General features: G+C 35.7%; 1 protein-coding gene across 1 annotated transcript in view; it reads right to left on the bottom strand.

Annotated features, from left to right (window-relative positions):
* The window catches only part of COMMD1 (copper metabolism domain containing 1), a 109352-nt gene extending 91087 nt beyond the window's left edge, over positions 1-18265 (bottom strand). The window contains exon 1 of the mRNA XM_006191336.2: positions 18054-18265. Coding sequence (XP_006191398.1) covers positions 18054-18230 — 177 coding nt within the window. The 5' untranslated portion in view covers positions 18231-18265. The remainder of the gene's footprint in view (positions 1-18053) is intronic.
* Between the last annotated feature and the right edge of the window lie 5914 nt (positions 18266-24179).

The following is a 24179-nucleotide window of genomic DNA, read 5'->3' as shown; positions in this document are numbered from 1 at the left end:
TTCACCTGGAATTTTAATAACATGTGGTCATGATTGTATAGATAAGGTGGTGTCCCTGAAAAAGCCAATATCTGACAAATTCCTTTTCCAAAACTGAAATTTTTAATTAGTTCTTTAGGATACTGAAAAAAAAAAAAAGCTACATATGACTCAGTTTCTTACAGGATTGTTATCACTGTAGATGAAGTGTATTCCACTGCAGATGGACATGGCTCTCAAAGACAAAAAAAGTAAAACCTAACTTCATAATGAGGGAACTCTTACTTGCAAATTTTGCAAATATTTGTTTAACTTAAAAAACACTAACTCTACAACTGGCCTTTTCTTTTGGCTGTTGAGAACCCTTGTAATATATTCCGTATCCAGTGGATCTAAACACAGATCCTTGAAGTAAATTACTTTCCTGAGGATAAAGAGAATTAACACTTTACCACATAGTGGGACTTTAATATAATAGATATAATTATTAAATACATATCATATGCCAAGCATTATTTAGGAGTTTTACATATATTATCACATATATTAGATATATTGCTGAATTACAAATTATTTTTCTTAATCTGCATATAAAGAAATTGAGGCTCAGAAAGATTAAGCACCTCACCCAACTTTACCCAATTAGTAAACTGTAATACTGGGATTTTCAACTAAAGTCCTTCTGCCTCTGAAATCCTATTACTTCTACTAACAAACAGTCTCCTAAAATGCACGAATTCACTAGAATGGTGCTAAGTGACCTCCAAACCTCATGTTCAGTAACCAACAGAATGGTTTCTTCTTTTAAGTAGGAAGATGGCAGTTGATGACATCTTCTTGTACTTACTGTTTCCCAAATATCCCATGATCTTTTACATCTCCAAGCTGTGGCTCAAGATGCTTCCTCTGGTTGTGATATCCTCTACAACCCCCAACTCTTCTCCAACTCCTTTAGAACACAGCTCAGGAAATTAGTGGTTTCCTCCTCTTTATCTACACAATACCATTTTTCTACCTGTTATGAGTGATTAAAACTACAGACTAAAGAGTCAAAATAACCTGTGTTCAGTACTAACACTTTCCACTTCCCTAAGAAGATCTTGGGCAAGTTATTTATCTACTCTAAGACTCAACTTGTCATTTCTTATATGGAGATAAGAATATCTTCCCCACTGGATTGTAGTGAGGATTAAATGAGAAACTCAGTACAAGATATCCTATGTATCCTCTATTGCACACTTTTCCAGGCTATCAGATTCTAGTCCAATTAAGTGTCTTTGTGCTATTTAGCAAGAAAGTGGTAGATTACTAATAGATATGTAAATTATGTCCTGTCAAATAGTAATTTAATTACTATCTTGGAGGCGGGGAGTGGGGAAACACCAATCTTGTCTAGTCTCAATTTACAATTCATGTAATTCCTTTACACCACAAAAATCTGTGCTGTTTTGATTTTGCCTTTGAGTGGCTTATATCTGCCTGGTTGCCTCATATGAGTAAAATTAATTCTTTAACGTGTGTTCATTTTGTAGGAGTCACAATTTGACTTTTTTGGAAAAATTACATTTTAACAGTACTATCATCATCGTTATCATGATGACTCCCAATCTTGATCTTTTCTAAACTCCATACTCCTTATATTCAAGCCCACTAGGATCCTCGCTTGAATGTTCCAATAAATGGTTTTCTTTACCTAGAAAACTTGTTCTTCCTTATAGCAGCCAGTCTCCAAGATGACCCCCAATGATCCTGTCTCTCCTGACTTTTTGAAGAGTCTAGGTCAGTTGTTTAGCAGGATCATTCATTAGAGTAGGTTTATACATTTTGGGGGACAGAAATATTATATGTGAGACAGAGATGTCAATTTGTCTATTGATGATGCTAACTTTCATCCTTTGACTAAGGTGATATCCACTGCTGACTCTCAATCCTTCTGTTGTTAGGGTTTCCGATCCACCAAAGCTACCTAGCATCTATTTTTTCACCTCTAACTATACTTACTTCAAATCCTTTCTAATCTCTCCACACTCCAAATCCTCCTTCCTACCCTTCAATCTCTGCAGGGAATCTATGTCTTAATTCACTACTAAAATCCAAAAATGGCTCCTTCAACCTCATCTCTACTTCTAAATGTCCTTCCAGATACAACAACCAAATGTAATGTGTGGTCTATGATCAGATTCTGGTTTGAATAAACCAGCAATAAAAGACGTATCTGGGGGCAATTAGGGAAACACTGAAATATTAAGAAATTGTTGTCAATTGTGTTAGTTATATAATCACACTGTTTTATGTAGTTCACCCATGGGGATAGTATTTTAGGTATTTTCAGCATCACTAATGTTTTGAACATACAAAGTCATTAAAATCCATGGTAGTCCACGTTTCACTTCTTCTCAATTTGTGATATTTCTGGAATATAATCAAACATACAGTAAAAAAATAAAAAAGGAGGAGGGGGCGACCAAGTTTAGGAAAAGAGTTTATAAATGTGTATATAACAAAAACAAATGTCACAAAGACTTAACAAATGGCCTGGATTACAACTAAAATCAACTCAAATATTAAATATTTAAACACATCCTAAAAGGTAAACTATTCAAGCTTTCCTTTACTTCATCACAAATGTTATAATTCTTAATGAAAACAAAAGACAGGCCAACAAATCACTTTTTAAATTTCCCTTCTAGCTCTTCTTTATATGCATATATGATTTCTGATTCTAGGTGTAGTCACAGTATAAATATATATTAAAGCATTTAATATAAACATGTATACACAACTCAAGACTATTTGGCACTTGCAATTAGATTCTATTCTGGGTAAATACAGTGTCAATGTCATGAAAGAAATTTAATGACACTCTCACACAATCAAGCAGTCTCTAGGATTTTCAGAAATAAACCACCAGATCAAAACGTAACAGCAATACACCTATTAGAATGGACAAAATCCAAAACACTGACACACCAAATGCTGGCAAGGATGTGAAGGAATGTGAAATCTCAGTCATTGCTGGTAGGAATGCAAAGTGCTACAGACTCTTTGGAAGACAGTTTGGCTGTTTCTTATAAAACCATACATACTCTTAACTATACGATGCAGCAATTGCACTCCTTGGTATTTACCCAAATGAGCTGAAAATTTATGTCCTCACAGAAAACTGCACACAGATATTTACAGCAGTTTTATTCACAACTGCCAAAACTTGGAAGCAACCAAGATGTCCTTCAGCAGGTGAATGGATGAACTGTGGCACATCTAGACAATGGAATATAATTCAATACTAAAAAGAAATGAGCTATGAAGCCATGAAAAGACATGGAGGAAACTTAAATGTATATTACTAAGTGAAAGAAATCAATCTGGAAAGGTTACATTGTCTATGATTCCAATTATATGACATTCTACAAAAGATAAAACCATGGAGACAAAACCATGGTTGCCAAGGAGAAGTGGAGGGAGAGATGAACAGGTGAGTCCTAATGTAAATTATGGTGTCTGGGTGATAATGATGTGTCAGTGTAGGTTCACCTATCATAATAAATGTACCATTCTGCAGGAGGTGCTGAGAATGGGGGAGGACTTTGTGTATGGAAACAGGAAGTAATGAGAACTCTATGTACTTTCTGCTCAGTTTTACTGTGATCTTAAAACTGCTCTAAAAATTAAGCCTATTTACATTTTTTAAAAGGCTATGAGTTTCAAAGATCTTGGTTATTATAAAGAAAATTAAATGCATGTTTTCATATCAGGAGACATACATGGTCAAAAGAAAATTATTAGTCTGGTTTTGTTTTTTATGGGGAGGAGACAGAACTGTTTCCCAGGAGCAGACTGTTACCTACTTCTTTGGCAAAGTCAAAAGTTAGGAACAAGCCTGTACCACAGCTTAAATACATGTTCAGTTCCTATTCTATTTACTGCTTGCTCTCCCTGTGCAAAAAACAACTTGATTTAGTAGACTTCAGAATGAGAGCATTCCACAGGTTTGACTATGTGAATCTGAAAATGTCAAATTCATTTAAAAAGATTAAAGATTCTGATGGTTATTAATTCCTCAAGAAGACATTTATATAAAAACTAAAAGTAAGCATAAAGATTAATTTCCTCTTCAAACATGACTAACAGTTTGTGCCCCAACCCATTCCCCCATTTCAAATGTTGAAGCCCTAATCTCCAATGTGATAGTATTTGGAGGTGGAGCCTTTGTGTGGTAATTAAGTGGGGCCCTCATAACGGAACTAGTGCCAAAGAAGAGGTTATGTGAGCACATAGTGAGAAGGCTTACAAGTCAAGAAAAAAGGACTCAGAATGAAACCTACCTTGCTGGCACTTGATCTTAGACTTCTCAGGTTCCAGAACTCTGAGAAATAAATTTCAGCTGCTTAAGTCTCCCAGTTTGTGGTATTTTGTTATGGCAGCCAAAGCAGGCTAAGACATAGTGGAAACCAAAAGCAATTCTAATGGCTTGCCCCAATTAGAACCTAACCCAAACCAATGCCTTAGGACCATGACTCCCAGATTCATACCCATTAATTTTTGAAGTGAATTTACTATCAATGAATACAAATTCACAATAGGATAGAAAATAAAAGGAAAAGGTAATATACGATGGGAATCAAAATTCAGTATTTTGTCCTGTGGAAAAATCAACCTTATAATTCAGATCCATCTCCCATCTTTTGGATCACACCTGTTACTTTGCTTCCTTCTGCAGCACTCATATGATCATTTTGTTGTTTACTGAAAGTCTGACCTAGGTAAGTAGCAACAAAATGTTGTGAAATTCAAACTGATTAATTTTGATCCTTCCAAGCAACTTTACTGATGAAAATGAAGCCTTATTGACAAATGTGTTGTGGGTCAGGTGTTTTAAACCAGTAAACTACAGGCTCTTCTACATTTCATATCCTCCTCAATACTTAGCACAATACTTTGCACACAATTTAATGAATATAGAATGAATGAAAGACTGCATACTTGTTTCATCACCTGATTACAATGAATACTCCAATTCTGCATCATCTATCATTCAGAAGAAAATGACTATGCGTAACCTGATGGAGCATTAAAAGGGTTTACAACTTAACAATGAAAGAATTTTGACAGATATTCTATAAAAAGTGGTATTTTCTGTTTCCAAATCCACTAATCAAACCAGCTTTAAAATCCTAATATTCTGATCGCCTGAAAGAACAGCCTAGTATCGGCTTCAGCAAAGTTATCTTGAGACTAGATATCCTGAATGCAATCTGCTGCTTTCCATATTACCCAGGTCTAATTACAGAACATTACGTTAGGATTAGATTAAATTACACCATTATTCAACAAAAATATCTACAATTTTAGTCACTCCAGAACAAGTTTCGATGCTAATTCAGAAATCATGCAAAGTCGAGTGATTCTATTAATTTGATTCTTTTTTAAAAAAATTTTTTTATTGAAGTACAGTTACAGTGTGTCAATTTCTGGTGTACAGCACAATGTCCCAAGTCACGCATATACATACATATATTTTCATATATGAATTTGATTCTTAATCATCTTCCTCCAAACAGATGTCTACACCCATCTTAACCTTCTCCCAGGTAATATACAATCTTTGGCCAGATGTCTATATAGGGCCTTTTAAAGTAATTACAACTTACAGTATCTCTGGAATTACTCCACATTTGCTTATTTTAATCAAATTCAAGTTGCATAAAATAGCAAAAAGGGAAAAAAAACCTCACAAACTTTTATAAGATAATAAAATAGCCACAAAGCCATAAAAATAGGAGGGAAACAAAACCTAAAAAACCAGACTAAGAATTTAAGATTCTGTCTTCAGAGCAAGTCTATAGAATACTTCCTGCATTGGCCCAGATTCCTCCAAAAAATAAGCCCATGTCATTGTTAAACACCAAAAATCACCAAGTTTTCTAATGCCATAATATGAAGCATTATAAATCAAGACCTGTTCATTTTTTGTATTAAAAAGACTACAAACCAAATCACTACCTTCTACATTTCTTGTGCAGTCTATTATATAGTAAAATGATAACAAGTATAATACTCAAGTCCAAAACACTATGCAGAACACATCATAAGAAAAAAAATCATTAAGTTAAATAAGGGTTCAAAAAAACTAATTTTCCAGTTTGCATCTACATAATGAAGAAAACATAGTAAATCAATAAAAGAAATAAAGGAACTAGTAGCAATGCCAGTTTTGGACTTGAGATCTTCCTAGAGATCAAGATGAAAAAAATTCATGCAAAACAGGGAGGTAAAGAAAGGTAAAGCAAACTCATCAATCATCCCTCCCCCACAAAATAAGGCTGGATTGATTTAATTCTCAGAAACAATGACCAACAGAATGTATTTACAGACACTTCAATACTTCTGTAAATGGCAAAACTCAAGAATTTAACACATTTTAAATGATTACAAGTACGTATTTCAAGCATTATAATTAAAGAGAAAATATAGCTCTGAGTAAACCCAGAATTTTCTCCAGTAAAAATCTTTCAGGCTTAGGATCCCCTCTATTCTTGGGAGAATCAAACAGTGATTTGGATCTGTTGTTAAGCGGCCATTTATGCCACAAGGAGAGCACCTACTGTTCAGGATGCTTCCAAAGTACACTCTGCAGTAGAAGCTCACGGTTACTAACTGCTCTTCATTCTGCCAAGTTACTTCTACACAGTAACTTATTTATCTTCTATGTCCTTCCAGTTTGGGTAGGACTTCTATCTCTGTCAGCAAGGGGAAAAAAAAAAATCCATGATAAAGTACAATAAAAGTTTCCCCCTATTAAACACTCCAAGCAACACATTAGCCTTTAACTTCATGAAGAAAGAATTTAGCCTTTTCTAAAAGAACATTTTGTGGCCAGCTCAGGGATGTAAGTGTGGGAAAGTCTCCAGAAGCAATTACAAAGTTAAAAAAAACCAAACAAACAAACAAAAAAAAAACATTCTTCCCTTCCTCCTGACAGACCATAAAGCCTTCTCTTGGGAAAGAGCACATGATTAGAGCAGTATCCAATTCGAGGGCCTAAATTAATATTTATGTAAAAAAAAATATACTGTTCAAGAAACAGAAGTGCTTAGAGGTCATCTTTTATAATGAGAGCTCCAGTACCAGCTGAAGTTCACAGGTCTGCAATAGGAGACAAAGTCTTGATCCTGTGGAAATATAAATGACTTAATAATAAAGGGAAAATAAGAATGAGAGAAAAGATAAAGAAAAATACTGCACCAGCTGTACTAGTTAACAAGGCCATTAAAGAACTATTGGATAGGCTGTAAAATGTATGATGAGAGATAACAGGGTTATAATACTTGAGAAGAATAAATCGTTCTCAGCTTCAAAGTGGAACATCTCAGTTATAAAGGCTCTTAAAAGAAAGACAACTCAGGGAACAGCTTCCTTCCTCCAATCTATTTGTCAGGACAAAACAGAGCCCAATGAAACCATATAAAAACGTATAAAGTCAACTTTTCTGAGATCAAAAATGATTCTCATACAACCTTATTACATTGTTCAGCCTTAAAAAAGAAAGAAATATGGCAATATACAACAACATGGATGAAACTTCAGGATGTTAAGTGAAATAAGCCAGTCAATGAAAGACAAATATTGTGTGATTCCACTTATATGAGGAATCTAAAACAGGCAAACTCATAGCCGAATCAAAGAATGGAAAGGTGGTGCCAGGGGCTGGGGGAAGGGGAAACAGAGTTAAGAATCAACAGGTATAAAGTTTGAGTTAAGCAAGATGAATAAGCTCTAGAGATCTGCTATACAACATTGTACTTAAGAGTCAGCAACATTATACTGTATACTTAAAATTTTGTTTTCTTACCATAATAAAATAAAATCTGAAATAAATAAGAAGGATTCTCTGTCTATGGAAGAGACGTAATGAGAAAATAAAAATAATGGTTACATTTTAAGGATAAAATGTATACTCTATCCATAATAAGGCAAAAACTGGAAACTTCTCAAATCTTCACCAACAGTAGAATGGATAAGCACATTGTGATACATTCTAACACTGGTGTATTCAGCAGGAGTTGGCAAATTTTTCCTGTAAAGGGCAGACGGTAAATATTTTAGGCTTTGGCAATAATCCCTGTTGCAACTGCTTAACTCTACTCTTATAGAGTGAAAGCAAACATATACTTTACCGTGGACAGTGAAATTTGAATTTCATGTAATTTTTATGCGTCACAAAAAAATTCTTTTTTTAAAACCATTTATAAATAGAAACTATTCTTAGTTCACTTGCCGTACAAAAATAGGGTAGAGGGCCAGATTAAGCCTGTGGGGCATGCAGCTGACCCTGCTCTACAGCAGTAAGAATGATCTACAACTATATGCAATACTGGACCTCATAAATTATATCGAGTGAAAAAAGCCAGACACAAGAGTATGTACTGTAGAGACCATTTATAAACAAAGTTCGCAAACAGGAAAAACTAAACTATGGTATTAGAAGTTAGGAAAGTGGTTCCCTTGGAGGGAGGAGCCTAGTGATCAGAAGAGAGCATAAGGAGGGCTCTGGAGTGGCAGTGTTTGGTTTCTTGTTCAGAGCGCTGGTTAAATGGGTATGTTCACTTTGTGAAAATTCATTAACCTGCACACGTATTAGCTGTGCACTTCTCTGCATGTATGTTACATTCAATATAACAAGTTTTTAAAAATAAAATGTAAGTGTTTCTTCTAGGAAATTAGCTGAAAAGCCATAAAAGATATAAAGACTCACTGACGATAGGAACAGATAAAGGGAATCTAAAGAAAAGTAAATCTGATGTATGATATATATGTAGAAGTAGAATCCTCAGTGTGGAATCCTCAATAGAAAAATTAAGTCACTGTAAATCTCTACACCAAGAAATTTATTATATACCAAGAAAACCTGGATGGTAAAAAAATATACTAGGAGATTCTGTCCTAAACATCAAATTTATATAAAATTAATATGTTAACATCTTGTTACTTGATTATAAGTAAAATCTAGTGGTTTTCTTTTAATAAAATCAAAGATACTAATAATTTAACATTCATTATCCTAGGAAAATGTCTGTCATTGATTTTAAGGGATCAGAAAAGATTATTAGAGCTGAAGGGAAGGAAATATGTAAAAAAACGAATACATTTTCTGCCATCATTCCTTTATGCACATATTCTTGTTTACTGTCAAGATAACTCAGTCCCCCTTGAATGTAAGGTCCAGGAGGCAGGAAAATTGTCAGTTTGCTTCAATGATATTTCCAGTCCCAGGTATAGGCCCCGGCATATAGCAGGTACTCAATAAATGTTCATTTGAATAAACAAACACTTTTTAAATAACAAACACTTTTTAAATAAGTTATAAATGATTTGCAAATGATTTATTTCTTAAGAAACATATTCCTGAAAAACATAATGGAAATTTAAGGTAGTTTCTTTGTTTAGAAATAGGTCTCCAGAAAATTGTGGAAGAGACCAGATGTCATGACAAAGAATATCTTTCAGAGATAATCCCATACTGGCATATAAAGATATCAAATTCAATCATATATAAAGCACACATAACACAACCCATACCAAAATTTCTGCAACTTAGTATATGACTTTTTAAAAAAGGAACTAGTTGAAACATAAATCTTTATATATTTTTAAGTTTTTTTTTAATTGAAGTATAGTCAATTTACAATATTGTGTCAATTTCTGGTGTATAGCATAATAGTTCAATCATACATATACATACATATATTCAATTTCATAATCTTTTTCATTATAGGTTACAAGATATTGAATATAGTTCCCTGTGCTATATAGTATAAATTTGTTGTTTATTTTATATATAGTACTTAGTATCTGCAAATCTCGAACTCCCAATTTATCCTTTCCCACTCCCTTCACCCCCTTGGTAACCATTAGTTTGTTTTCTATGTCTGTGAGTCTGTTTTTGTTTTGTAAATAAGTTCATTTGCCTTTTTTTTTTTTATTTAGATTCCACATATAAGTGATATCATATGGTATTTTTCTTTCTCTTTCTGGCTTACTTAGAATGACATTCTCCAGGTCCATCCAAGTTGCTGCAACTGGCATTATTTTATTCTTTTTTATGCCTGAGTGGTAGTTCATTGTATAAACATACCACAACTTCTTTATCCAGTCATCTATTGATGGACATTTAGGTTGAGAAACATAAATTTTTATTAAAGATGAACCATAATGGAAGTTAAAATTTATAAAAATTACATTCTAAGTTACAACAAAGCCAAAAAGTACAGGGTTTTTTTATTAGGACAAAAAAACTTTGACTTTTCGTATTTTTGTAATCTATAAGAATTATAAATAAGGATCCACTCCAGCAGAACACATCATTTAAATCTTTCTTATGGCATTTACCATACAGTACAGGATTCTTTGAGACACAGACTGTGACATTCACCTTTGTATAGCATATTAGGGACTCCGTAAATACAGCTGTCTCTCAGTGTCCACAGGGACACCAAAATCACAGATGCTCAAATATCTTATATGAAATGACATAGTATAGCTTCCCTCTGTATCTTCAGATGTGGAAGCTGTGAATAAGCATGACCAACTGTATTTCATATCAATCAAAGATAGAAATTTTCTTTAAAATCTTCCTACCCAGGAACTCCTTCAACCCAAGTTAATTTTCTAGACCTAGAAATAGTTGCTTTGAGAAAAGGAGAGTCAAAAATAGATCTTCAATTAATATGGATTTTGCTCGAAACTAAGAAAGAAAGAAAGAAAGAAACTTACAGAACACCTCATTACAGGTCATTTGAGCCTACTAAAATATTCTGCAAACTCTAGCTGATAATCTGCAGTTGCTGCTTTATCATGTGATGTCCAAAGATATAAAAAAGTAACATCTTATAAAATAGTTGTTTGCCAATCTTTCAGAGAAGGAGGAATGTATAAGTTAACTAAATTCTCAAAAATGATCAATGAAATTAGCAAAATTTAGTTACACAAAAACTAGAGCTCTATAGCAAAAGAAATCTGTTTATAGAGCTTTAAATTTTCCAGAAAATGGTATTTCTAAATTCAAAATATCAAACCAAATATTTAGACTTCTTTTTGGATAATAAATTCTTATTGCTGAGCAGCCAACCTTGTTTTCTGAACTAGAACATTCAAGAGAAAGAATATTTTAAACATTATGTTGCTTCCAGCATATTTTATCAGTGTATTAGCAAGCCAGTATGCTACTGCCACCTAAAGTAGAAAAAGGGAATTACGGCTTATAGTTAAGACAAAAAAAGACAAATGAATCCTGAAAATAGGTCAAATGTTTTCAGTCTCTCCTATTCACGTCTCCTAATCTAAACATTTTAAAGCAAGATATTTTGCATCCATTTTTTATACTCAAGTTAATTTATTACCACTTAATATTTGCTGTCCAAAATGTATACAGGTGAAGTTCATTCTTAAATTGACTCAAGTATCAAAGATACTGCTTTACACGTTTTTCTTCATTTGTAAAGAGAGGCCAATAATAGATTAAAAAATATCATATACAGTAAAATCTTTCTACATCATACAATAAATCCAAAAACTCTATTGCAGAAGGAAGAAAGCTCAATATTTAAAAGCATTCTGGCTTTTTCACAAGAATGAGGCACTGTATACATGCCACAAGATAAATTTCAATACCATTCTTTGACAATGAAAAGAAATCACTAATGGGCAGTCAGCTCAAGTCATTCAGTAAACTTGTTACCAAGTGCACTTTTAAGCCTCTGTTTTTACTATAAACGCTTTCCACAAAATTTTCCAGGTTATTGGAAACTAGAACCAAATTGCGCTTTTAAAATAATACATACCAATAATAAAATGCACACCCATACACACCATAGTATGCAAAACATTAAACTACCGGAATATTAAAAAATTAAGTGGGGTATCCTTCCACAGAATTGAACATCTTTTATTTACATCAAACCCCAAAACAGGCCAGCAATATAATGTTTATCAAAAGCCTCTACAAAAAGCTCTCACCAGTGCTGAGTACAAATGTACTAAATTCCTGAATCTGAAGAGTAGTATAAAAAAATATCAGTCAAATTTAAAAGCCAAATGCAAAGAATTATGCATTGTATGCTCCCCCTTGTGTTTAAAAAAAAAGAAGAGAGACTGCTGATGATGGGTTTCAGGACATGTAACCCCAAAATATGGCACCTTGGCATAATGAATACCTTAAGGAGAAGGAATCTGAGAAAAGGCAGGGCAGGAAGGTCACTGACCTTCCTCCACCCTTTCCCACTAAAACAGGTCATAAAACCCACATATGAGAGGTGCCTCCCTATACCTAGAGGAATGGAGCATCAATCCTCATCTCCAAAGACAAAGGAATTACAAGAAGAACCCTTAGGCCTTGCTAAATTTCCCTCAGTTTACTCAATTACTCCATTTTCTTAACCTATCATATTCCTCCATGACTGTCCACTCTTCATCATAAAATACTCAGGTCTAACTTTCTTTGGGTCTTCATTTCCTTATGAAGGCTCCCATGTCACATAAAGTTGATATTAAATAAATGTATACACTTTTCTCCTATTAATCTGTCTTTGTCAGTTTAATTTTCAGACCCAGCCAGGAATCTGTTCCTCTCCTACACTGGCTAAACATAGCATATTGTTCATGTTAAAAGAAAACTCTTGGAAAGTAAAATGTGACCTAGTGAAAAATTCAATTAAAAGGTTAAAGATAAAGTTGAGGAAATCTACCAAAATGTAGAAGAAGAAACAAGGAAACGGAAAATAAAAGCAAATTTGAGAAATCAGAAAGCTAGAAAGAGAACAGAGGAAAAAAAAGACAAGAAAATAATCAAAGTAGTAATACAACTTTTCCCAGAGCTAAAGGTCATTAAGTCTCCAGAATAAAAGGGCACACAGAGGACCAAATAATGAAATGAAAGAAAATCATACATCACTGACATTTAATGAAATAAAGGATAAAGAGAAAATCCTAACAGCTTCCAGAGAGAAAAACACAGGTCACATTCAATGAAACAATAATTGTGACTCAATTATTTCACAACCTAGAAACATCTCCTCAGCCAAACTAGCAATTAAATGTGAGACTACAATAGACATTTTTTATGACTTTAAAAAAATTACCTCTCATACAGCCTTTGTTACGGAACTACTTGAGAACATGCGTCAGGATCTGAGAAGAGGCACAGTAAGTAAGCTGAATCCCAGTGAGAAGATGGAGCTTGGTCTGGTCATGATGCTCTGACAGCCAAAATGGCCCCAAAGATGGAGCCAAGAAACTTAAAATAGGGTCCCAGAGCAGCCAAATCTTCATCCAGGAAAGACATTATCATGACTTTAGTCAGCCACGTTCATGAGAAACCTCTATCGTAGGACCAGGAATAGACAACCGGGAGAAGTCAGTTCTATACTATTTCTATCTTTTCCTTTTAGTCCACTACATTTCAAAAGAAGGACTCCCCTTCACCCCTTTTTCTCTTTGTTCATGTTGTAGAGTGGGCTAGGAACTACTCTAAACTTCCTATAGTTTACTTAAGTTGGCACAAAGTACTCTGTGACCACCTTTTCAAAATACCTGTAACCATTAGCTTAATGTCTATATTCTCCAGGAACTACATGACCCTCAGAGCAGGGACTAAACAGTGATGTTTACTGCTGTATCCCAAGCACAGTGCATAGTTTATAATTAAGATGCCTAGGAAAGTCAGGTGGTAACCACACTGGGCGCACCCTCTCATCTCTCAGAGGCCACCGAGTCCCATAAAGTGTAAATGTGTTGAAATCTCTTGCTGGCCAATGACCAACTCTCTCCAAGCTGAGTTTTCTTCATTGTTATACAGGCCTAAGTATCTGTATATTGTTTTTTATTTTAACTTTTAGGGAGTCAGGTGGAGTAAATGGAGAATATCTTCAATTAGTACCTCTAACAGAATTTCAATTATTTTTTCATACATGCTGCTTAATGAAGATGCATTTACTGTTCATCATGGGCTAACCACTTCTTGAGGTTCTGCAGGACATGTGAAAATGACAACCAAGATGTACTGAAAATTCTACTACACTAGAGAAGAGCAATAACCCATTTAGTAGGTGATCTTCCTGTCATGGAAGCTTCTTGCCAGCTCTAATTTTCAATGAACACATTAAACACAATGGTGAAAATACCAATTTTTAAAAACCTACTCTCCATTAAAAAATGTTTGTCTAATATGAAATTTAAGTGAGGAAATACAACATCATCACCAACAGAGGGCAGTAGTGAATACAGAACCTAAGTGTACAAAATGTGATCTAGCTTCATAGTTAAGATCTTTCTTTAGGATTCTAATAAGCTAGAATTAAGGAGCATACTTGCAAGGTTATCAGCATAAGCAAGAATTAGAGAGTATGCAAACGCAAATATATGAGAAGTTGAAATTACAAATGAGAGCAAAGAAATTAGATCAAAATGGCAGGGTATTTATATGGGATGTCATATAGGACTTCCCTAACTAAACACACCCCTTTCAATTCACTGATTTCACTGCTTCTTGAAAGCTACCAAAAACTAAAACTGAAGCAAGCAGACAGTCGGCTTCATGCATCTGCAAGCAGATGAAAGATGTGCCCTTTTACGACCAACAGGCAGAGCTTGAGAAATCAGTGTCCCAGCCAAGTAGGGTAAGAAAGCTCCATTTCAAGTGGAAAACAGGGACCAGTACAAACGTGAACAATCAGTACACTACACCTGGGCACACAACGTCAAGGCTAGAGGGAAGGGCTACAGCTCAGGAGGCACCTGAACTTGAAATATAGCCTATGGATGAATAAATGCCGGCAGCTGGCAATTAAGGAGACTATTAACTGTGTACCCACTACCTAACCCCTGATGGGAGTTACACATCCCTTCCTTCCTTTCCTCCTACCACTGTTGTCCCTCTTCATTTTCACTCTCTTTACAGAACTTTATGTTCTATATATGATTCAAAGGTATGGTCACTAAATGAAAACTGAGGTACTACTCCATTTTATCCTCTGCTTAAACTCCTGCCATTTTTTCTTTAGTATTTTTCCTCACTGCTTTACTTCTAGCCTGCATATTGAATTCAAGATTGTTGAGACTCCACAGACAAAAGAAAAACACTGTTTTGACCTCTGCTGTCACCAACATGTAAAAATGTACACCCTGCCCACTTCATACTCATTAGTATGGCTACTATTAAAAAAAAAAAAAAACATAAAATAACAGGTGTTGACAAGGATGTGAAGAAACTGGAACCCTTGTGCACTGCTGGTGGGAATGTAAAATGACACAGCTGCTTCTGAAAACAGGATAGCAGTTCCTCAAAAAATTACAAATAGAATTACCATATGATCCAGCAATTCCACTTCTGGGTATATACCCAAAAGAACTGAAAGTATGGTCTCAAAGAGGTATTTATACACCCATGTTCATAGCAGCATTATTCACAATAGCTAAAACGTGGAAACAACCTAAGTGTCCACTGACAGATGAATGGATAAGCAAAATGTGGTATATACAGAATGGACTATTACTCAGCCTTAAAAAGGAATTTCTGGCATAAACCACAATTCGGACGAAGCTTCAAGACATTATGCTGAATAATATAAGCCAGTCACAAAAAAGGCAAATACTGTATGATTCCACTTACATGATATACTTAGAGTAGTCAAAATCATAGAGACAGTAAGTTAAATGGTGGTTGCTGGGGGCTGGCAGGGGGCAGAAGGGGTGGTTATGGGGAGTTACTATTTAATGGGTATACAGTTTCAGTTCTACAAGATGACAACAGTTATAGACACAGATGGTTGTGATGAATGCACATTAAGAACGTATTTAATACCAATGAACTGTATACTTTAAAATGGTTAAGATAAATCTTACGTTTTGTGTATTTTACTAAAATTTTTAAATTGAAGGGAAAAAAATAACTACCCTGCTAAAAAATTAGGAATAAAGGTTAGTAGGAATAAAGGAGTAAAAAGTTGTTTCACTTTTTATTGGGTACTGCCATACATTAATTGATCAAATTGGACTATTCACCATTTCTTGAACCTGTCTACATTTTCCTGCTCCATCCCAGCTATTTTCTTAGCCTAAATGTCCTATATGGCTGCCCCTCATTTCAGTCTAAAATTTTCTACACTTCATTCAAGAGCAACAAAAGTGGCATCTCCAAGAAATTTGCCAAAAAGAATACCTCTTTTCTGTCCACAGTAGTCCACTCAGACCTCTGTTTCCAAATACTCTGGCATCCTTTTACCAATGCTTATTTGTGTATGTTCCCTTTTATTGCAGATGGACATTCTACCACTGCTCAAAGCCTTTTTGTTTAAAAATCATGTTTGCTTTTTTTATGTTTTCATAATAATTAGATGTTTTATTCCTCCGAGCTGCTTATAATGTAAATGAAGACTGGAACTAGATGTCATATTGGGCCGTTAGTTTCAGCCCTTAAGTCAAAACAATCAAAGGCTCTCTCCCTTGGTACCTCAGAGCAATCAGCTGCACAGGGGCAGTGCTGCTAGGCACAGGGAAATCTTCTGTTCCACTCCAATATCAAGACAAACATGCTACTCAGAATCCACTCAGAAAATTGAACTGTTCCAACTTCAGGCAGAGGACTGACAGCAGTGAGAGTAAGATCTAAATATTATTCAGCAATGTATTTTAAAGAAAATAAGGGAAAGAGTTTTCAATACAATCTCTTCTCTCAGTATCCTGCAATTTCTATCTCATAAAAAAACAAGAGTCAAAATATGGCCTACCAAGAAGAAGGAGCCCCTAATATTTAGAGATCCTAAAACACTGCCTATACAAGTGCTGTTCTTACTTTTTGGCCTTCATCCCTTATCCTCATCCCCCATAGGCCTAGCAAACACTTCAGAAACCCACATAAGATGTCAAATTCTCTAGGAAACCTTTTCTGAACCCTTGAAGAGTAAGCTTTGATAGAAATAGAAGGCATTCACCAGTGATTTATGATACCAACTAAAACTACTTAAAATGTCTAGAATCACATGAGATATTACCTCTTACATTTCTAAGACAATCTTTATTTGTGTGAAATAACTATCTATTTAGCCTCCCTGAGCATGTTTCCTAGTTTTAAAATGGGTGTCCGCCACATACGGTTTTTTGCAAGAAACAAATTAAAATGTAAAATGTCTAATAGAGTTCTTAATACAGAGAAGGCCCACAAAAATAGATAATTTTTACAGATTATCTCTACAGTATACTTCATTATTAGATTCGGTACTATGACTAGTTCTCCTCTCAACCAGTGTGGTTCAATATGGTAGCCATTAGCCACATATGACTATTGAGCACTTGAAATGTGCCTAGTCCAAACTGACATGTGCTTTAAGTGTAAAATACACCTCAGATTTCAAAGACTTGGTAAAAAAAAAAATTATATAAAGGATCTTATTAACATTTTGTATATTGATTACATGTGAAGAGATAACACTGTGGATTGATTGGGTTAAATAAAGCATTAAAATTTATTTCAGCTTTTTCTTTTTACTTTTCTAATGTGGCTACTAGAAAATGTAAAATTATACGTTTGGCTCTCTCATTACATTTCTATTCTACAGGCTGAGCCACGCTTTACTTCAAGCTGGGGAACGTGCTCTTTACCATACAGTGGATTGCTTGACAGGGGTTCACTGTGGCTAATCCTGCTCACTTTAACACTCCTATTAAACACGTCTACAACCCGGGAAAGCTGATGGCTTGATCAGTCTTAATGTTAAAAAGTACTGAGCGTACAGATCCGCCCAGAGAACGCGAAATTGTTATCCACACAACAACAGAGAAGTGTCTGGAGAAAAAAACCCCGAGTCCTCCCCCGTGGCTGTCGGTCAGCACTGCTGGGGGTAAGCCCTAAGAAAGTGAGAAGAGGCGACAGAGCGAGCGCCCGGGATCTGAAGGGGCGTGATGTGGAGCCTCTAGAGCAGATGTCTGAGGAGGGAAGCATTTCAGCTTCTTAGGGGGACGCGTCTGAGGGTGGCAGGGAAGAGACTGGCCTCCGCAGCCCAGGCGGCGGGGAAGAGCGGTACCTTAAGAATCCCCCTCATCTTCGCCAAAAAGGGGCGGAACTCCTCAGGCGGCACCTCCGGATAAAGCTGGCTCCGCAGCAGCTCCTCGGTGATGCCCGGGTGCCCGTGGAAAGCGTCCTGGGCCAGGCCGCTCAGCAGCCCGCTCAGGGCCTTGGAGCTCTCAAGATCGCCCGCCATGGTCAGCGGAGGCCACGCCCCCAACAGCTGAGCGCGGCCCCGCCACGGCAGCCGAGAGGAGCCTAAACAGCTAGGCAAAACCGCTCGAGTTCCTGCAGGGGTCGGTGTTGGTAGCTCCCAGCTTTGCAAAACCCAAACCTTAGGTTGCCACTGCGGAGCAATCTATCCATTCAGTTCCAGAAGGCTCACTTTGCTTCCGCAGATCTCCTTCATCACTCTAGGCCCTACTCAAAAGAAAGATCATTTGGTGGAGATCGCTTGAGATGGAGTAGCATCCATGGAGTGGCAGTTTAACTTTTGGATCGCTGCTTCTCATTACAAGCTTGGCCAAACCATTATATGAATACGATCCATCACTCAAATCTGATCTCTGCCTAATTCTTACCTGTGTTCCTTTTGTCCAAGAAAATTTAACTATACCCTGATAACATGTTTGCTTGGGTTGCTAATGGCCTTTTTATATACATGTGTCTTGTCTTTTCAGCTAGATTGCCTCTGATCCAATGCTCCTCTCCAAAACAAATATTTTGTTAACACTTTCTTTACTATCCTGAAATGAAGTATGTAGATAATATAACTTCAATATATTACTTATCCACAAAAAAGAATGAGTTACTGATACATGCCACAGCATGGTGAGCCTTAAAAGCCAAAAAGCCAGAAATTGTATAATCTCATTTATATGAAATTTCCAGAATAGACAAACCCATAGAGATAAAAAGCAGATTAATGGTTGACAGCAGCTGGAAGAGTCAGGAATGGAAAATGACTATTAATGGGTTTCTTTTGGTGGTGATGAAAATCTTCTAGAATTAGTGGTTATGCTTGTACCACTTTGTGAATAGATAAGCCCACTGAATTGTACACTTTAAAAAAAGATGAATTTCATAGTATGGGAATTATGTCTCAATTTAAAAATCAATATAACGACCTAACTGTAATTTATGATAAAAATTAAAGGAAAGTAATTTATAATATATGCATTTCAATGTGTAAATGTTAGATTTCAGGCTTAGACAATAACAAACTGGTAGGTTTTTCACCTACATGAATGTCCCCTGCATGGCAAGATGCCTTATATCCTTGGTGTCTGTCCAGTCTGGGCCATTCTTCCCCCTCCATTATGTGACAACTGAAATACCCCTTCAAGGTAATGCCACCTTGTTGAGAATAACTGATCTAGACTACTTTAACTAATATTTATCTAGCATTTGCCTGAATTGAGGAGGTATTCTTTATAGTAGAAAAGATAGAAGATATTTCTTTCCCTAAAAAAATTAATTTTCTAAAATGCAAATTCAGAGATGCTTTCACAGCTCCAAGAAGAGCAAACCTAGAGATAAACTATACATCATGTTAAGTATACCTGCAGGAGTTGCAGAGAATGGGTGATGTAAGGGAAAAAGTAATACAAGGGTGGTGAGTGAATAGAAAGCACTATTAAGCACATGACTTCCAAATTACCCACCAGAAAGGTTACCCCCATTTATTTCCATGAAACCTTACTACCACTGACTGGTATTCCCTTTATTTTAATTTAAAAAACTTTTATTGAAGTATAGTTGATTTACAATGTTAGTTTCAGGTGTACAGCAAAGTGATTCAGTTATATATATACAAACATATATTTTTTTCTTTTCAGAATCTCTTCCATTATGTTATTACAAGATGTTGAATATAGTCCCCTGTGCTATACAGTAGATTGTTGTTGTTCATCTATTTTATATATAGTAATGTGTGTCTGTTAATCCCCATCCCCTGGTATTATTGTTTGCAGTCTTTGCCATCTGATACATGAGAAATATTATCTTTTTGTTTTAATTTTAATTTGTATTTATTAAATTTTAAGAGTGGATATGTTTTATAAATTGAGATTTAATTGACATATAACATTATGTTAGTTTCAGGTGTATAAGATAATGATTAGATATTTGTATATATTGCAAAATGATCACTACAATAAGTCTAGTTAGCATTCATCACCACACAGTTACAATTTTTTTCTCGTGATGAGAACTTTTAAGATTAACTCTGTTAGTAACTTTCAAATACACAATACAGTATTATTAGCTATAGTCACCATGCTGTACACTACATCACCAGGACTTATTTATTTCAAAAATAGAATTTTGGACCTTTTCAACTGTTAGAAAATAAAATCCAACTGAGAAAGTTTTAAAGATCATATTTGCTTTATTCAAGGATTCACGAGTAGGGAAGCATCCAGTCTTAGCTAGAAAAGTACTCCAAGGAGCGGTACAAAATAAAAGACTTTTATAAGCAAAGGGCAGTGAGAACAAGGAAGGTATACCTCAAAACAAAAAAGCGGGTTGGTTATTACAAGATCACCTTCTTTTAGGGGCTGTCAGGGATCTATCAGGCAGATTACTTAACTAGTGCTAATTAGGTGATTTATGATTGACTGGTTTAAGATTCCAATTCTGGAAGAGCTGAAACTGTAATTAAGTCTCGGTTTGGTGATATGGGGCTGACTTAGCATAAGTGACTCCATGTGGGACCTGTTGTCTTGTTTTTAACAACCACCTTTATGGGAGGACTGTTTAAAATATATTTATTGACCGCCTGTCTTTCTTCCCATTTCCTTACCCATCTTCTATAGGGGTTTCTGTCACTTCAGCTATTTCTCAGAGCTATTCATACATTAGTAATACTAATGTTTGTCACCTACATTGCAATACTTTCCTCAGGTTTATATAGTTGAATCTATCAATCTGCACAGAAAAAGTCTGAAAAGTTATTCAGCAATGTGGTTATAGAGCATATCTCTGAGTAATTGAGGATGGTTTTTATTTGCTTCTTTCTGCTTACCTGTTTTTTTCTAAATGTCTACAGTGTATATGTAATATTGTTGCAATAAAGTTACTTAATGAAAAGATGAATCAGTATGTCCTAAAATCAGCATTTTTAATAAAAAGCTTTAAACAGCCTATGTGTTCTACATTACTGAGAAAAGCCATGCACTTTACATAGTGTTTCTTAAACATTTTGATAAAATTAGATGCTTCCACAATCTGATAGAAACCTCAGATACTTCCTCCCTGCAAATACAAATACACACCAAATGTAGTCTACAGTATCTAGGGGTTAATTTACCCCTCTGACGTCTTTCCTAAACATGCTTGCTTTCCACTGGCTCAAAGAACACTCCCTTAGTACTCTCAGTTCTAATTAATCCTCATAAGAAATAGATTACTCTTTTAGAAACAGGGAAATTCTGTACATCACTATCATTATTTAATTCTTATTCAGATGAATATAATACTTGGACATATAACTTGTTAAAAATAAAAACAAAGACCCAAAATGGAGTCACTTATGCAAAGCCCCACATCACCAAAGGGAGATTTAACTTAATTACAGTTTCAGCTCTCCCAGAAATGGCATCTTAAACTGGTCAATCAGGAATTGCCTAATTAGGTTAGGTAATCTGCCCGATAGGGTCCTGACATCCCCTAAAGGAAGGTGATCTTGTAATAACCAACCGGCTTTTTTGTCTAGTAAAACTTCTTTGCTCCCAATTCCTTCTGTCTACAAAAGTCCTTCATTTTGTACCGCTCCTTGGATGCTGCTTGATTTATGAATCATTGAATACAGCCAGTAAGATTTTTTAAATTTCTCAGTTGAGTTGGGTTTTTTTTTAACACACAGCCTGCCTAAGCCTACAAGTTCCAAACACCAAGGTGACCAATAAAAGAAAATCATCTCTGTGCCACCAGAGGCTGCTATTGCCAGTGTAACTGTTCCAGGTTGGTAACAGCCACATTTTTAAAATGCCTTTCAAAGAAAAGGATCAAAGTACAAAGCTTTATTAAATCTCAAAACACAACCTGTTTCCCAGATGACAAATCTGAGCACAAGCCTTTACAAGAATTGCTTAAGGAGAGGCAACAGCAAGGGAAAAACCCTGAGCCTTGGCTCAAAGGAAACTACAAGCACCTAACTAGCAGCCCTCCTGGTAAACAGGTTTCCTTTTCCTTGTGGCCAAATAGCTTCCCATTCTAAGTTCCCTTAAGCAACTAGTCGCTTCCCCTATTAAACTATTCCTTTCATGGCTCACAGGCTGTCTGGTCCCAGGCCAGCAATATATGTTTTTATAAGGCTTTCCATCTCTGAAAATGTTAAAATTTAAAAACTTTTTTAAAAAGTGAACCAAAATAACGTGCAAATCAAAGGACCCCAAAGTTTGCAATAAACTCTCCCTGCTCCCTGCCTCTCCTCTGCCTTTTCCAATTCTACCTCAATCACCATTCACTCTCCACTCAACCAGCCACTCAACAGATATCAGTTGAGGGCTTTGTGCCAATCGTTGTGCTAGGCTCCAGGAGATATAGAATGAATGAGACACTCTTCTCTAAAATCTTACATTCTGGTAAGGGAAGGGAATACGTAAATGAAGGGTAGCAAAATATGCCACCCCAAAAGAGCTACTTTGGCATAAGGATTATGTTGAGCTGAAGTCAACTTAGAAGAAGCAGATGTAACGACAGCTCACCGCTCCCCTCCTATTTGCCTAAAAGCAGGGCATACATTTTTTCAAAGGTGTCCATCCTTCCCTGTCTACCAAGGACAAAAATTAATCCCAGGAGACAACTTTAGCTCCTCTTCAATGGAGAAGGCACTGACTTAAATCTATGTTACAATACTTATTCTTATTTACCGTGCTTTTCCTGGTCATCTCTCCGTGACTGGGCTTCCTGACACCTTCCTGTCTTTTATCTTTGGTTGAAAATGGTATATAAACTGGAGTTCTAAGCCACTCAAAAAATGCTTTGAGTTACTCATTTTTCCCCCTGGGTATCTCACATGTATACATGAGGTATACACATTAATAAACTTCTTTTCATTTTTCTCATTAATCTGTCTTTTGTTGCAGAGGTCCCAGCCAGAACAGAAGGTTAGAGGGAAAATAAAGATAAACAAATTCTTAAAATGCAATGAACTAAGGGTTGTTATTACTTAGTACCTAGAAGTAGCTATCAGAATTGATGATAAAAGAAAGAAAAATGATTAACTCAGTTTGAAAAGGTTAAGGAGAGACTTAATGGTGAATAGGCAGACATGTTGCAGGTGAGATAACAATGTCCCTCTATATAGGAGCATGAAACAGAGAAAGACAAATACTGTATGTTATCACTTATGTGTGGAATCTAATAAGTAGAAGAATGAATATAACAAAACAGAAAAGGACTCACAGATAAAGAGAACAAACTAGTGTTTACCAGTGGGGAGAAGGAAGGGAGCAGGGGGAAGACAGAAGTAGAGCATTAAGAGGTACAAACCACTATGTATAAAATAAGCTACTAGGATATATTGTACAGCACAGGAAACGAAGCCAATATTTTACAGTAACTTTAAATGAAGTATAAACTATAAGAATTTTGAATCACTACGTTGTAAACCTGAAACTAATATAATATTGTAAATCAATTATACCTCGATTTTAAAAAAAGCAAAGAAAAGCAGTCACCTCTCCCAAATCTCTCTTCCCACTTCCAAACAGTGGCTGCTGCATTTGTTCCCTGCGGTGAGGAACAAACTTTAAAACAGAAGAGAATTTTTGCACCTGTGTTTTGGGTACCAGACATCAAGGTTTTTTCTCCTACATAAGATAAATGATTTTGATCACTGTAACAAAGGGAATTTTTAAAAATTGTTTTCCCCACAATCTCCTCCTCCTAGGAGAGAAACGTATTGTCACTGAAATATTTAGTTCACTTTTCTTTAAACTTGATATCAGGCACCACACACCTTTTATTCTAAGCCATCAAGATTCTTTAAGAACTGCTGTTTTGTGACCATGAATGACCATACGCACTGGTGGACAGTACACTGGGTGTTCAAGAGAGCACATGGCGCCACGACTGTTGTTGATAAACATACTTCGTCTCCAGGATTCTGACGCCAAGTGTCAACTGTGGTACTTTGTAT

Source organism: Camelus ferus, chromosome 15, assembly GCF_009834535.1.
Source record: "Camelus ferus isolate YT-003-E chromosome 15, BCGSAC_Cfer_1.0, whole genome shotgun sequence".
Taxonomy (NCBI): Eukaryota; Metazoa; Chordata; class Mammalia; order Artiodactyla; family Camelidae; genus Camelus; species Camelus ferus.
The sequence above is the reverse complement of the archived record's forward strand: the minus strand, read 5'-3'. Positions and strand labels throughout refer to the sequence as shown.